Source organism: Mustelus asterias, chromosome 14 (genome assembly GCF_964213995.1).
Source record: "Mustelus asterias chromosome 14, sMusAst1.hap1.1, whole genome shotgun sequence".
Lineage (NCBI taxonomy): Eukaryota > Metazoa > Chordata > Chondrichthyes > Carcharhiniformes > Triakidae > Mustelus > Mustelus asterias.
This window is the reverse complement of record NC_135814.1, coordinates 19,238,370-19,254,519: the sequence shown is the minus strand read 5'-3', so window position 1 is coordinate 19,254,519 and position 16,150 is coordinate 19,238,370. Positions and strand designations below refer to the sequence as shown.

Below are 16,150 nucleotides of genomic sequence, written 5' to 3'. Positions count from 1 at the left end.
TCGAGCTGGTGGTTGAGGAGAGTGAGAGAGGTGCGACGGCAAAGTCTCTCAGCGGCGTCTGTGTTGTAGGTCTCTCACACTCACCTGATGCAGGAGCAGCGCTCCAAAAGCTCGTGATTCCAAATAAACCTGCTGGACTTTAACCTGGTGTTGTGAGACTTCTTACGTTGTCCAGAAGGACACCGCTGTGCTGTGGTTCTCACTCAGGCCTCCACTTTCAGACACTGAGCAGTACTGCAGCCAGGGTTGAGAAATGCAGAGGTCTTCTGCTCCCAGTGGCTGACACCGTTGCACGGTGCAGTGATACTCAGGCAGAATTCCACATTCAGAAGGGAGCATTTCGACCAGGGAGGATTCCCATGCACAAAATCATAACACCTTCAGTTGACAAAAACATTCACGTAACCAGGAAATGCACTCACAAAAGTGCAACTTACTTAAGAGTGGTAGGACACCCATGACCCAAAGGTGAGTTCAAAATTTCTTAACTTTCTGAACCCTACCATTACCCCCATGGTCAGTCCTGATATCCGCAGCAGAGGCAGCCTGCTGACTGCTACATCCTGGGTATCCTCTGGTCTGAGGTCTGGAGGGTCCCAGACTGATAAGGGTCTCCTTTTCCAGTGGAGATGTATCCTTGGTGGCCTGAGCCATTTTAGTCAATGAGGTCATAGGCAAAGGGGACTGTGAACGGCTGCACACCCTTGGAGTGTCCTGAGAGGACGCCGCCAAGGTGTCCAGCTGACCGTCATACTCCCCATGAGTGCCCAAGGGCCCCTGCCCTGACTCTTTGAGGAAATGGTCCCCACGTTGCCACCATCTTAATGGTGCTCTTGTGTCACAGCCACAGACAGGATGCGAACGACCCCTCCATCATTCGCTCTAGTCTGCTGAGTGATTGAGAGATCTTTGCCTGATGTTCCGTCGCCCATCGTTGCGTCTCCAGCATTGAGTTGGCAGCTGCTTCCAGAGGCTCGTCACCTGACTGGGACTGAGTGGGTGGCTGTTCTCCAGCAGCCCCACCGAGTGCCGGAGACCTAAGTTATCCCTGCCTCTAACTGCTGCGGTAACGTGCCAGTGAGGTGTTCTCCAGAAAGTGAGCCGGAGTCTAACCGGAAGATGTGCCCCACCCAGGTGTATGTCTCTGCACAGTGGAGGGTGTGGGTGAGCATTGTGAATGGTCTTCCCGCTTCTTCCTCAGGTGTGGTTGGGGATCGGTCTGATACTGGGCCTCAATCTGCTGCTGCCTAGTAAATAGAGAGAAGAGTTTCAGTTGATGAGTCTGAGCAATATAAGGCTGTATGTGGCTCAGTGCGAATGTCAGGACATGACATGATGAAGTTATGGAGCTGTCCTCTATCCTAAGTTGTTGGTTCAGGCCCACCTCATGTTCCCTACAGGAGCAATCTCTGCCCTTCCCAGCCAGCTTAGCTGAAGTCTCCTCGAACACAAAGATGATGTTGGCTGTCCCTCTCCCCAGTCTGAACTCTTTCCCCCTGTTGTGTGCCAGCTTGGTGAGTGTGAAGACGAAGGAAAAGCTTGTGACGAGGTGGGATGGAGCAGAGACTGTGTCAGATGAATGTCCCCTGTGTCTGGTGAGCCCTCCCCAGGAGGACCAGAGGATGGAGAGTGTGCAACACGTTAGATGGGGCGGTGGTGATGTGAAAGTTTCTGTGAGACAATCGTGTGTGTCCCCCACCAATGATTGCCTGAGATCCCTGGGGATAGAAGCCATTGAGCACATGATGCCATGACAGGAGTTTGACATTGGAGGGAGTTGAAGGATGACTTACCCCGGTGGAACAGGTGAGATCATTCATCCTCATCCTGCACTGCTTGGTGTTTGGACACGGTTGCCAGCTGCTCTGATCTCTTGTGCGACAGTCTACCAGGCTGACGAGGTGAGTCTGGTGTGCTTCTTGGAGCCATTTGTGCGATACAAGACACCCCTGTACACCCGCACTCCCCTGATCAAGGCCTGAGGGGGCCCAGTGGGTGAAACGGCGTGCTGCCTTCTTCTTGATGCTTATGGCTTTCTTTATGTGGGCTGAAGACGTCTCTAGAAGTTTCCTGTGTTTGACTGGCATTTACATATGGCGCCTGGACCTTCGACCTCACCAACTGACATGGGTGGACTGACCAGCAACCCGATACTCACCAGGACATAATTAATGAGCTTCCAGCACGAAATGAGTTCCTGTCATTCCGAGTGAAAGGGTGGGTATTCCTAAAACTGTCCTCAACCACACTTAGTCTCATAGATGGAACATTCTGCCCCTTGATTCAACATTCACAATAGAAATCTCCAGCATTGCTTAAACTTTGTCTCTTCTAAATATGAATGGAGCAAAGAATGTCATTTTTTTTCTCAAACAAGGAAATATATTGGATCAGTTAAACCTTGTAAACAAACAAGTTGTAACATTTACAGCTGGTGAAGTTAAAATTAAATCTCCTGCAATGTTCAATAAAATCTGAGGATGTGTTAAATAAAAGTTGATTGTTTGAAATTAGGATTTACATTTCCACATGTTTTTTTAAATTCATTCCCGGGATGTAAACATTGCTGGCAAGGCCAATACTTGTTGCCTATTCCGAATTGTCCTGGAGGCGGTGGTCGTTAGCTGCTTTCTTGTACATCATCGGTGCTGCTCGGGAGGGAGTTTGTGGCCGGAATCTTCCAACCATTCACGCCCCGCCGTCGCTGTAAGCAAGGATGGAGAATTTGGTGCTCAGCCAAATATGTTCCGTTCACTGCAGCGGCACGGTGGCCCAGTGGTTAGCACTGCTGCCTCACAGCGCCAGGGACCCGGGTTCGATTCCCGGCTTGTCTGTGCGGAGTCTGCACGTTCTCCCCGTGTCTGCGTGGGTTTCCTCTGGGTGCTCCGGTTTCCTCCCAAAGATGTGCAGGTTAGGTGCACTGGCCATGCTAAATTGTCCATTAGCATCAGGGGGATTAGCAGAGTAAATATATGGGGTGACAGGGATAGGGCCTGGTTGGGATTGTTGTCGGTGCAGGCTTGGTGGGCCGAATGGCCTCCTTCTACACTGTAGAGATTCTATGATACCAGAAAATCCTGCCGGCATAAATGGCCAGAAAATTCCACCCCAGGTCTTTGATCCAGCGACATTGAAGGAATGGTGATACCGGCCAGAATTCTCCAATGCCGTTCGCCATGCCGCCGCTGCCAGCGAGAACAAGGAATGTGATGCTCAACCAAATCTCCATTCACAGCAACGGGACTGGAGAATCCCAGCCATAGTGTCAAGTCAGGATAATGTGCAGCTTGGAATGAAATTTGCAGGTGGGGGGCGTTCCCATGCATCTCTTGCCTTGTCCTTCTAAGTGCCAGAGGTTGCGGGTTTGGAAGGTGCTGTCGAGGGAGTTTTGCTGCACTGCATTTTGTAGATGGCAAACACTGCTGCCACTGTGCATCAGTGGTGGAGGATGTGAATGATGAATGTGGTGGATGGGGGTGCCAATCAAGTGGGCTGCTTTTTTGATGATGTTGAGCTTCTAGAGTGGTGTTGGAGCTGCACTCATCCAGGCAAGTATAGAATATTCCAATACACTCCTTGCAGATAGTGGACTTCTTGGACTGGCAGAGTCTGGTTTCTTTTCAATTTTGATCAACTGAATGCTCGACACACACAGAAGGTCAGTAAGGTCATTTAATCAACTCTTACTGAGAGATCTACATACACAGCTTCTGCAGATGCAATATCAACTGCACATGCTCCTCCCCATCTTACATACAAAGCCGTCGGTGCTTTGACACAAATGATAAAAATTAAAGTTTAAGAATTTCAAAATATACAAGACAATGCCACTGGGCTTTAACCAAATAATTGTGCATAGCCTACCAGCACAGTAGAGCTATGGAAATCAGGAATAGAATAAATAGGTGTTTGAAAGCTGGCACAGACACAATGGGCCGAAGGCTGTAAAACTCTATGAGAGTGGCACAGTGGTTAGCACTGCTGTCTCACAGCGCCAGGGACCCAGGTTTGATTCTGGCCTTGGGACTGTCTGTGCGGAGTTGGCACGTTCCCCCCGTGTCTGCGTGGGCTTCCTCCAGGTGCTCCGGTTTCCTCCCACACTCCAAGGATGTGTAAGTTAGGTGGATTGACCATGCTAAATTGCCGCTTAATGTCCATGCTTAGCCATGGTAAATGTGTGGGTTTACAGAGACAGGACGGAGGGGAGGGCCTGAATGGGATGCTCTTTCGGAGAGTCAGTGCAGACTAAATGGGCCGAATGACCTCTTTCTGCACTATAGGGATTCTATGACTCCATGAGGTGGTGGTGAGCCGCCTTCTTGAACCACCTCAGTCCATGTGGTGTAGGTACACCTACAGTGCTGTTTGGGAGGGAGTTCCAGGAATTTGACCCAATTACTGCAGCAGGCGATAAAAGACTCGCTCTTGGTGATCCTGTGGGATTCCACCCTGCAGAACCAGTGACTCACAACCCAGGAAAATGACTTAGGCATAGAAGGTTCCAGTCTCACTCTGAATTTCCTCTGGTGACCAATCCATCCAAGAAGACAATTCTGGCCTTGGTATGTGTATACGCTCTTTTGATGCAGACACCAGATTAAACACACACAAATGCATAGTACAATAATTAAAATATTCATATGTGAAATTCAACAGATTTTCTAGTCTTAATGTTGTGCTCAAGAAACAAAGGTTCCAGTAAAAAGAATCACTTTTACCTTGAAGAATTGCTCTGCCTTTTGAAAATCTTTCTGCAGATTCTCCTGTTCCTTATTCAGCTGGGCAGCTTCTTGAAAAGCTTGCTTCCTCCTCTCATCCACATCCAGTTTTTGACAGATTAAATCTGATTTTTCCTTATCCAACTTGTCTATTTTAGTCTGTTCAAAAACACAAGGTATGATTGTAACACCTGGACAACATACTAAAACTCTGACATTTTTTAAAAGTACATCCTGAAACTATTTTTTAAGAACTTCTACGACTAATTATCCACTAAATGATGGAAATTAACTTTTGTACTCAACTGTTTTCCTAAAATTAACAGGAGAATATTTCCATTCATGTAGCCTGGATGAAGTGAGTGGATGTTTATTTTCATTGGGATCAATGTCCAAAGTGCTAATAACCAAGATTTACAGAAGACAGCATGGTGGCACAATGGTTACCATTGCTGCCACACAGTGCCAGGGACCCGGGTTCAATTCCGGCCTCAGGTCAGTATCTGTATGGAGTTTGCACATTCTCCCCATGTCTTCACGAGTTTCCTCTGGATGCTCTGGTTTCCTCCACAGTCCAAAGATGTGCTGGTTAGGTTGATTGGCTATGCTAAGTTGAACCTAATTCAGGGGAATTTGCTAACCACTGTGCCACCATGCTGCCTTCTGTAAACTTAGTATTTTATCCAACTGCTATTACTGAAGTGATATGCATGCAAAGTGTGCTGATTGTACACAAGTGGCCAGACTTTTGCCGGCACGCCCGCCCAAGGCTCATAAGGTTGCGCCCGAGGCCAACAGAGAATGCCACTCCGCGAGCCTTGCCCGCCCCGACTTCCGGGCGGGCGTGCCGGTAAAATCAGGGCCAGTGACTGAGAGTTGTGCGCTCCCTCTGTGTCTATTCAAAGTGCTGCTATGGTTCAATCAGCATGCTCTGCAAGTTCTAGCTATACAATAGAGTTACCCTATCTGAGAAGATTTTTTTTTTGAATTATGGCATATGAGCGTCGCTGGCTGGCCAACATTTATTGTAAGAGTTTTAACAACACCAGGTTAAAGTCCAACATGTTTATTTGGTAGCAAATACCATCAGCTTTTGGAGCGCTGCTCCTTCGTCAGATGGAGTGGAAATGTGGGCTTGTTTCCACTCCATCTGACGAAGGAGCAGCGCTCCGAAAGCTTATGGTATTTGCTACCAAATAAACATGTTGGACTTTAACCTGGTGTTGTTAAAACTCTTACTGTGTTCACCCCAGTCCAACGCCGGCATCTCCACATCACAACATTTATTGCCCATCCCTAGTTGCCCTTGAGAAGGTGGTGGTGAGCTGCTTTCTTGAATTGCTGCAGTCCCTGAGGTATTGATGCACCCACTTAGGGTGGGTTAGGGAGGGTGTTCCAGGATTTGTGATGACAAGATAACAACGAATGGATAAAATCAGTTAACGTTATTTAACCTTCATTCAAGAGAGCCCCAAAGCTATGAATTTGACTTCAAAGCCCAATTTCCCCTTCCAGCTATGAATTTTGTGCCAGTGGTTCCCATAAATTCATTCTCGTGATTGCAGGGAGTTGATCTAGAACAACAGAAAGATAAAGCCAGTTGGTAAAGTCACAGAGGGGATGGTATCAGATATTTGTACCTGCCATAATTCTAGTTCTTCTTTTGCTGCTTGAAGTTTTTCTGAAAGATTCATAGTGTTCTGACCATTGTCTGGAATAACTTCAAAATCCTGGAAAAACAGCCAGAGAAAGATCAGTGAGGTAAAAGCAAAATTCTGCGGATGCTGGAAATCTGAAATAAAATGCTGGATAGCATCTGACAGCATCTGTGGAGAGAAGCAGAGTTAACGTTTTGAACAAAGAACAGTACAGTACAGGAAGAAGCCCTTCGGGACTCCAAGCCTGTGCAGATCATGTTTACCTATCTAGACCAACCGCTTATATCCCTCTATTCCCTGTCTGTTCATGTGTCTATCCAGATAAGTCTTAAATGTCGCTAACGTATCTGCCTGAACCACCTCACTTGGCAGTGCATTCCAGGCCCCCACCATTTTGGATCTAAATGATCATCCTACGGATTAGTGAGGAACAGTTTATAGGGCGGCACAGTGGCTAGCACTGCTGCCTCACAGCGCCAGGGACCCGGGTTCAATTCCCAGCTTGGGTGACTGTCTGTGGAGTTTGCACATTCTCCCAGTGTCTGCGTGGGTTTCCTCTGGGTGCTCCGGTTTTCTCCCACACTCCAAAGATGTGTGGGTTAGATGAATTGGCCATGCTAAATTGCCCTTTAGTGTCAGGGGGACTAGCTAGGGTAAATGTGTGGGGTTACAGGAATAGGGCCTGGATGGGATTGTGGTCGATACAGACTCAATGGGCCGAATGGCCTCCTTCTGCACTGTAGGGATTCTATGAAAAGAATTGTACTCAAAAATTTAGATTTTTTTGGTATTGATCAACCTATACTTTTTGGTTATGTTTTAAACATGAATAGAACCAGTTATAACTGCAAGTAGGAAAAAATCCTTACTGAAACTTTAATGCTAATAATGACTGAACAGTTAGAGATAATTGTCCAAGTCTTTGAATAATTTCCAGTTGAACGCTGTGTTATTTGTAACATGCTTGAGAACTCTCATTCATTCAGCAGTCTTTATCAAAGCTGTGACTGTCTGGCCACTTATACCAAAGGTGTTTCAATTCCACAATACATATATGCAGTGTACTGTCCAGTTAATATTCTAACCACTAAGATGGAAATCTAGGTGGAATTTTACACAGCTTCTTTTTCCCCTTCTTTCCCATCTGAAGCAACTTGCCGGGTTCATCACACAGACACCAGTAAATCCACCAACTCCATAAGTGGCCATTCTTCATGTATGAATTAACGTTGAGTCAAAAACACACAAAAACATTTCCTGTAAGACTTTGCTAAGCAATGATCCATAGCAGGACTTGACATTAATTTCTTTGGCCCCAAAATACCAAGGTCCAAAGTGGCACATCACAGCATAGAAATGTCAATTACTAGGGGGCATAGTGTGGAGATGCCGGCGTTGAATTGGGGTAAGCACAGTAAGAAATCTCACAACACCAGGTTAAAGTTCAACAGGTTTATTTGGAATCACGAAGCTTTCGGAGCACTGCTCCTTTATCGGGTGAGTGCCTGATGAAGGAGCACTCACCTGATGAAGGAGCAGCGCTCCAAAAGCTCATGATTCCAAATAAATCTGTTGGACTTTAACTTGGTGTTGTGAGACTTATTACTAGGGGACACAGGTTTAAGGTAAGAGGGGGAAAGTTTAAAGAAGGCAAGTTTTTTACACAGAGGGTGGTAAGTGCCTGGAATGCGCTGCCCGAGGGGGTGGTAGAAGCAGATACAATAAGAACGTTTAAGAGGCATCTTGACAGATACATGAATAGAGGAATATGGACCACGTAGAGGCAAAAGGTCTTTACTTTAGAAGGACATCATGTGTCGGCACAGGTTTGGTGGGCCAAAGGGCCTGTCCTGTGCTGTACTGTTCTTTGTTCTATCTGCTGCTCTATCTGCAAACAACTAACTCAGTATTAATCCAAAATAGGACCCAAGACCTTCTGGTCTATATGGCATAGTACTACATCGGCTGGTCTCTTTATTCCCTAGATCACCCAGTGAAATCATACAGCACTGATCATAATCCGGACTTAAAAGATAAAAGAAAGTTACACAGTTTTAAAATATTTTAGATGGTAATGCTGCCCTTGATCACTTAAAAAAAAAATAGGGACAGTGTTTTGTTCGAAACTTTTATACTTAAAAAGGATAATTCTATCTCTGATCGCATATCCAATTTGTGTTCAATCAAAATATATTCTCGATTCTGAATCAGAAGAGTGTCAATTCATGCTTCACTACAACATATAATCTGGGCTGACACTTCAGTGTGGCACGGTGGCACAGTGGTTAGCACTGCTGCCTCACAACACCAGGGACCCGGGTTTGATTCCAGCCTAAGGTGTTGCGTTTGCACGTTTTCTCCATGTCTGTGTGGATTTCCTCTGGGTGCTCTGGCTTCCTCCCACACGCCAAAGGTGAGCAGGTCAGATTGATTGGCCATGCTAAATTGTTCCTTAATGTCCCAAGTTGCGTAGGTTTGGGGGAATAGCAGGGAAAATACGTGGAGTTACATGGGGATAGGACCTGGGTAAGATGCTCTGTCAGAGAGTCGGTGCAGGCTTAATGGATCGAATGGCTGCCTTCTGCACTGTAGGGATTCTATGAAGAATTGCTGCATTTTTGGAGGTTCTACCGACCCCTTAGGGCAGATTTTAAATCAAGGTTTTGTCTATGTGTTCAGTGGGCAGTAAAGCTCCCTGATCATTGTGTGAAGCAGCGCAATGATTTTTTTCAATGTCGTTTAGTGTTACAGAAAAATAAGCAAGTGTCGTTTAGCAATAAATATGGTAACATGGTTATTTACAAGCATGACCCTTGCAATCCCAGGCAAGTCGTGGGGGTTACAGATAATGTGACATGTACCCAAGATCCCGGTTGAGGCCGTCCTCATGTGTGCGGAACTTGGCTATCAGTCTCTGCTCAGCGACTCTGCGTTGTCATGTGTCGTGAAGACCGCCTTGGAGGACGCTTACCTGAAGATCAGAGGCCGAATGCCCGTGACCGCTGAAGTGTTCCCCAACAGGAAGCAACCGCACAACCTCAAACAGACCATTGTCCGCAGAAAACTACCCAACCTTCAGGTGAACAGTGACCACGACACCACACAACCCTGCCACAGCAACCTCTGCAAGACGTGCCGGATCATCGACATGGATGCCATCATCTCACGTGAGAACACCATCCACCAGATACATGGTACATACTCTTGCAACTCAGCCAACGTTGTCTACCTGATACGCTGCTGGAAAGGATGTCCCGAGGCATGGTACATTGGGGAGACCATGCAGACGCTACGACAACGGATGAATGAACACCGCTCGACAATCACCAGGTAAGAGTTCCTGTTGGGGAACACTTCAGCGGTCACGGGCATTCGGCCTCTGATCTTCGGGTAAGCGTCCTCCAAGGCGGCCTTCACGACAACGCAGAGTCGCTGAGCAGAGACTGATAGCCAAGTTCCGCACACATGAGGGTGGCCTCAACGGGGATCTTGGGTTCATGTCACATTATCTGTAACCCCCACAACTTGCCTGGGCTTGCAAAATCTCACTAACTGTCCTGTCTGGAGACAATACACATCTCTTTAACCTGTGCTTAACGCTCTCTCCACTCACATTGTCTGTACCTTTAAGAGTTGATTACATGTAAAGATTCGCATTCCAACCATTATTTTGCAAATTGAGTTTGTGTCGTGAGATGCCCTGTTTGTGAACTGAACTCCCGCTAACCTGACGAAGAAGCAGCGCTCCGAAAGCTAGTGGATTTTGCTACCAAATAAACCTGTTGGACTTTAACCTGGTGTTGTGAGACTTCTTACTGTGTTCACCCCAGTCCAACGCCGGCATCTCCACATCATGCAATCTTACCCCATGTTCTAATTTCCTTGTTATGCTGAGAAGGTTTATGTCATTGTATGCAAAAGAGATGAGCTTTTGTCTTCATGAAAATAGATTTAGATTTGACAACACATTTTTGGGTAACATACTTACAGAATGTGAGTTACTATTATCTGCAAAGAGAGACTTGGGTTTGTCACACTGATCCATAAATCTGTTCATCAAAGAAAAATAACAAAATTAATTTACATAAATACTCTACATTTCATATATACAGCAAGTGTGATGTGATATGACAAATATGCTCCCACGTATGAAATCTGTTAATGGAATTAGTTAGGCAATGAGCTCTGGTGTTTTGGGTTCAAATCTACTTGTCCTTGTGGAACTAGTTTGGATAACCTATCAACCGATGGTGATATTTGATCTCTGGTGGAAACAATGATCAAAGTGAGAGTTAGGCCAGGACTGTACTCAGCTGTAAGGTCATAGAGTCACAGAGCAATACAACACGGAAACAGGGCCTTTGGCCCAACCGGTCCATGCCCTCCCAGCTAGTCTCAATTGCCTGCGTTTGGTCCATATCCCTCTAATCCTTTCCCATCCATGTATTTATCCAAGTGCTTTTTAAATGTTGCTATTGTACCTGCCTCAAACACTTTCTCTGGCAGCTCATCACACACACACACACACCACCCTCTGCGTGAAGAAGTTGCCCCTCAGGTCCATTTTAAATCTTTCCCCTCTCACCTTAATGCCATGCCCTCTAGTTTTCAATTCCCCTTCCCTGGGGAAAAAACTATAGCCCTGATATAACCGGCACGCCCAACCCAGAATCGGGGTGGGCGAGGCTCGCGGAACGGCATTCTCCATTGGCCTCGGGCTCGATCTTACGAGCCTCGGGCGGGCATGCCGGTAAAGCTCTGGTCTATGTGCGTTCATCCTATCTATGCCCCTCACGATTTTATACATCTCAATAAGGTCACCCCGCATTTTCCTTCGTTCCAAGGAATAATATCCTAGCCTGGCCACCCTCTTCCCATAACTCAGGCCCTCTAGTCCTGGCAACACCCTGGTAAATCTTCTTTGCACTCTTTCCAGTTCATCAATGTCTTTCCTGAAGTCATCAAAGCTCATATATGCTAATGGCTGCCTGAGCATGCCAAACACCAGGAGGGATGAGAGCCCGAATCTTCTGCTTGTCAAAAGGGAGTGAAATATTTTAATGGTTTTTATGAGGTCGATCATAAAGCCTTTGACACAACGAAACCTCCCGGAACTGCTAAAATACCGCCACAGACAACGTTGGCTATGCCGAGAAACACTTTAAAACCGAAAGTAACTCAAAGTTACGTTTTAAATAGGAAGTTAAGACTTCAAGTTATCTTAAAATATCAACACTGCAAAGACATGGCAATCTCACACCACTCTGAATGCTGAGCGCTGTGTACACTGAGCCAGCAAGCGCTGTTTGAATGAGGGGATTTCATTACCTTTGTCATTCCCAGCGCTGTAGGATTTGGGACCCCCGCTCCAGCCACCGCTCTGTAACTGAGGACAAGCGGGCAAGGGCAATTCTGAGCAGACCACTCTTCTGCCGATTCCGCTCGTTCCCCTAAACTCGTTCGGCTGTTTACTCCCCGATTTTTACTTTCAGTTTCCAGAATGCCGGCTTACTGGAAATCATCTGACCTGACTGCACCCGTATGTTTAGTTTTTTTTAAAAAGGGAGGCAGATATTTGCACAACTTCCCTATCGAATCCAAACTTTGACCCCCCCCATTAGCATCAGTGACTTCATTTGTAAATTTATTTAAAGGTGAGATTAAATAATAAAGCCATTGATTTCATTTTGGCCTCAGCCCCAATAGTGTTTAAATAATGATACTGTGAGGCATTTGTTCCTGCTGAGGTTTCACACAGCCTTTTTGGAAGGAATTGTGATCCGTGGATAGCAATCAGCGATCACAGGGTAAAAAAACCGAAGGCAGCTTGTGGTGTTGGCAGCAGCACAGGTCAAACACGGAAATGCACAGGTTGCTGCCAGACGCAGCCCCCTTACTCCTCCACACAGTGAGCTGCTACTGTCTGCACAGAGATCAACCACACTGTCTTGGCCTGTTACACAGTGGCTGACTATTCTAGTAATGCAAGCTTGCCCAATCGACTTTATGTCAGTGTAGTAAGTGACAATTAAGGCCGAACAACCTCTGACTCTGACCGCTTACTTTAACAAGCACGTCTGGTGGGCCGAATCTTCTGATCTCCGGATCACCACTTGCAGTTTGGTGCAACTAATGGGTGGCGCGGTGGCACAGTGGTTAGCACTGCTGCCTCGCAGCGCCAGGGACCCGGCTTGCCTCACTGTGCGGAGTCTGTATGTTCTCCCCATATCTGCGTGGGTTTCCTCCGGATGCTCTGGTTTCCTCCCACATTCTGAAAGACATGCTGGTTAGGTGCATTGGCCATGCTAAATTCTCCCTCAGTCTACCCTAACAGGCACCGGAGTGTGGCAACTAGGGGATTTTCACAGAAATTTCATTGCAGTGTTAATGTAAGCCTACATGTGATACTAATAAATAAACTTTAAAACATTGTAAGGCATGGAAATATCCATTCACCTGCTCTACATGGAAGGAGGCCTTGTTCCAGGAGGCTGCAGATGTCAGTAGTGATCTGTCATGAGAACTTGTTCTCAGCTTATCAGTTTCACTGTATTCATTCTACCTAATGTGCACAGTGAGCCTGTGGCAGACACAGCAGGAAGGTGTAAACTCTTGGTAAAGAAGAATAAAGGTTTAATAGCCATTACAGGATGACCAAAGCTAGGACCAAAATATTGAAGTACATTTGACATTTTGAAAAGGTAGGAAGGTGATTGGTGCTGGGGCCTCAACTATTTATGTGTGCATAGTGATTATGTTAAACTTGATTGAAACACTGGTTCAGCCTCAACTAAAGATCCTGAAGGGTCTTGACAAAGTGGATGTGAAGAAGGTGGGTGGGGTTATCTGACTCTGCCATTCCGAGATCCGCTGCAGGGGATACGGTGGCCTAGCCAAAAGCCCATGGACTTTCAGCGGGACTGAATGATCCTGGCAGTGGGTGGGACCAGAAAATCCCGCCCAATGTTTCCTCCTGTGGAAGAATCTAGACATAGGGTCACCATTTAAAAATAATGGGTCACCCATGTAAGGCATTGATGTAGGGCGGAACACTACCACCTTGCCCACCACAGAATCGATACGGGCGAGGGTCCGACAACGGAAATCTCAGTTGACCTCGGGCGGGAATTTCTGGCCTCGCTTGAGCAAGGTGTAAAATCCCACCCAAAGAGTGCTGCGCACTGGGATAGTGTAGAACTTCAAAGGGATACAGACAAGTTGATGGAATGGGCAGAGAAGTGGCATATGAAATTAAGTGCAGAGAAGTGATTCATTTTGGTATGAAGAACACAGAGCGATAAGATAGAAGATAAGATAAGGTACAGTTCTATAGGGGATGCAGGAGCAGAGGGGAGGGACCTGCGTGTATCTGTGCATAAGGTGGAGATGCCGGCGTTGGACTGGGGTGGGCAGCCTAAGAAGTCTCACAACACCAGATTAAAGTCCAACAGGTTTATTTGATATCATGAGTTTTGGGGCGCTGCTCCTTCATCAGGTGAGTTCACCTGATGAAGGAGCAGCGCTCCAAAAGCTCATGATATCAAATAAACCTATTGGACTTTAACCTGGTGTTGTGAGGCTTCTTACTGTATTTGTGCATAAGTCATTGAAGGTGACAGGACAGGTTGAGAGACTGGTTAATAGTAAGATGTGCAGGCATTAGAGAGAATGCAAAATAGATTCATGATAATAGTTTCAGTTGTGAGGAAGTTCAGTTAGATAGATTGGAGAAAAGGAGATTTGATATTCAAAATCATGAGGGGTCTGAATAGATTGATGGGGAAAAACTGTTTACTTCTGGAAGAATTGAAAATGAGAACTTTAAAGTTGTTGGAAAAGAAACAATGAAGACATGAAACACTTTTACACAGAGAGTGATAGTTTTGATTCTTACATGGAACTTGGCTGTCACTGGCTGGTCCATATTTATTGCCTTGTCTCTTTGACTGAGTGGCTTGCAATGCCACTTAAGAGTCAAGCACATTGCCGTGGGCTCTGGAGGCATATGTAGATCAGAACAGGTTTTTTTCTGAAACTAATTAATGACAATTTCAAGGGTCACCCTGACTTTTAATTCCAGATTTCTATTTAATTCAAATTTAATTCATCTGCCATGGCAACTTATCAAGGCTTCTTCAAAAGCATCTTCCAAATGCTGAAACTCTACCACCTCAAAAGACAAGGGCAGTAAATGCATGGAAACACCATCACATGCAAGTTCCTCTCCAAACCACAAACCATTTTGACTTGGAATAATATCACTGTTCCTTCATTGTTGCTGGGTCAAAATCACGGAATTCCAACAACGCTGGGGGTGTCCATGTGCAATATGGACTGAAGCAATTCAAGTGGCTCATCATTACATCCTCAAGGGCAATTAGGGATGAGCAACCAATTCTGGTCTTGCCATTGATGCTCACATCCCATGAGAGTTTTTTTTTAATGTTGTGCTTGAGGTGAACTACGAAAGCAATTCATCTGTCACTGAGAGCAAAATACTGATTAATGGATCTAACTTGTGTAGCAAGTAGGTAAATGAACTAAGTGGTCAGTGAAGGGCACATTATTGGGTCAGAGCAAATAGCCTAATTTAACCAAATCATAATTTCAATTACCTAAGGCACAATATGGGCTGGACATACTTAGTCTGCTGTGGATAGATCTACTGAGTATTTGATGGTACAAATGTAGCACAAGGAGATGTGCAGGCTTGATGGGCTGAATGGCATCCTTCTGCACTGTAGGAATTCTATGACAATTGTTTTTGAACTTGTCTTGGGCCATAATTCCCTATTTAGATTGATTGTGTAATTCTGGTAAGACAACGCATTTTGTCAGGAGGCCTGTTGTGAATTAGGACTCATGGAGAGATAGCAAGCTATGTTAAGCAAGCCTATAAATGAATTTCTGCATATATGTATTTAGAATTTTGATTATTGCTGAACAGAGAGACATGTTGCCGAAACTACCGGGGCGGCACGGTAGCACAGTGGTTCACACTGCTGCTTCACAGCTCCAGGGTCCCGGGTTCGATTCCCGGCTCGGGTCACTGTCTGTGTGGAGTTTGCACATTCTCCTCGTGTCTGCGTGGGTTTCCTCCGGGTGCTCCGGTTTCCTCCCACAGTCCAAAGATGTGCGGGTTAGGTTGATTGGCCAGGTTAAAAATTGCCCCTTAGAGTCCTGAGATGCGTAGGTTAGAGGGATTAGTGGGTAAATATGTGGGGGTAGGGGTAGGGCCTGGGTGGGATTGTGGTTGGTGCAGACTCGATGGGCCGAATGGCCTCCTTCTGCACTGTAGGGTTTCTATGATTCTATGATTCTATGATCTTGCATCTGCTGCGGGGCTGCTGGTGTTCAGCTTGTTACAGACTTTGTTCCCTTCAAGTAACCAGACAAATAGCTTCAGAGTTTAAAATCAGCTGTTTATTTATTAGCTATAGCAAGGGCTCCAGGTGATGGTGCAGTTTAGAGCTCTGGATATAGAATTATACAAATGATATACTTCCAGATTCAATTACAAGTAATTAGCATATATCAATCAGAGATGTACTATTGTCTAGGCATTATCTATGTCCACTCATAACTATTGTTTAGGTTTACACCATGCATAAGATACAAATGTTATTAATCAATCACAATATATGCATGTCTACTTGATTATAATATCCAATCAGTGTAAGGGTTTGAATATGCAAGTTGGTCTGATTTATTAACAGCTACAAGTTGCCCTTAACATAACAACAAGTGTCTACCTTGTAGATATCAATTGTCTTC

At 45.7% G+C, this 16,150-nt stretch overlaps 1 protein-coding gene across 1 annotated transcript in view; it reads right to left on the bottom strand.

The window, feature by feature from the left end:
- The window catches only part of nmi (N-myc (and STAT) interactor), a 32,058-nt gene extending 20,147 nt beyond the window's left edge, over positions 1-11,911 (bottom strand). The window contains exons 1-4 of the mRNA XM_078227971.1: positions 11,705-11,911; positions 10,365-10,425; positions 6,359-6,448; positions 4,719-4,877 (exon numbers count right to left, since the gene is read on the bottom strand). Of these exons, the coding sequence (XP_078084097.1) occupies positions 4,719-4,877; positions 6,359-6,448; positions 10,365-10,421 (306 nt within the window). The 5' untranslated portion in view covers positions 10,422-10,425; positions 11,705-11,911. The remainder of the gene's footprint in view (positions 1-4,718; positions 4,878-6,358; positions 6,449-10,364; positions 10,426-11,704) is intronic.
- Positions 11,912-16,150: the final 4,239 nt, after the last annotated feature.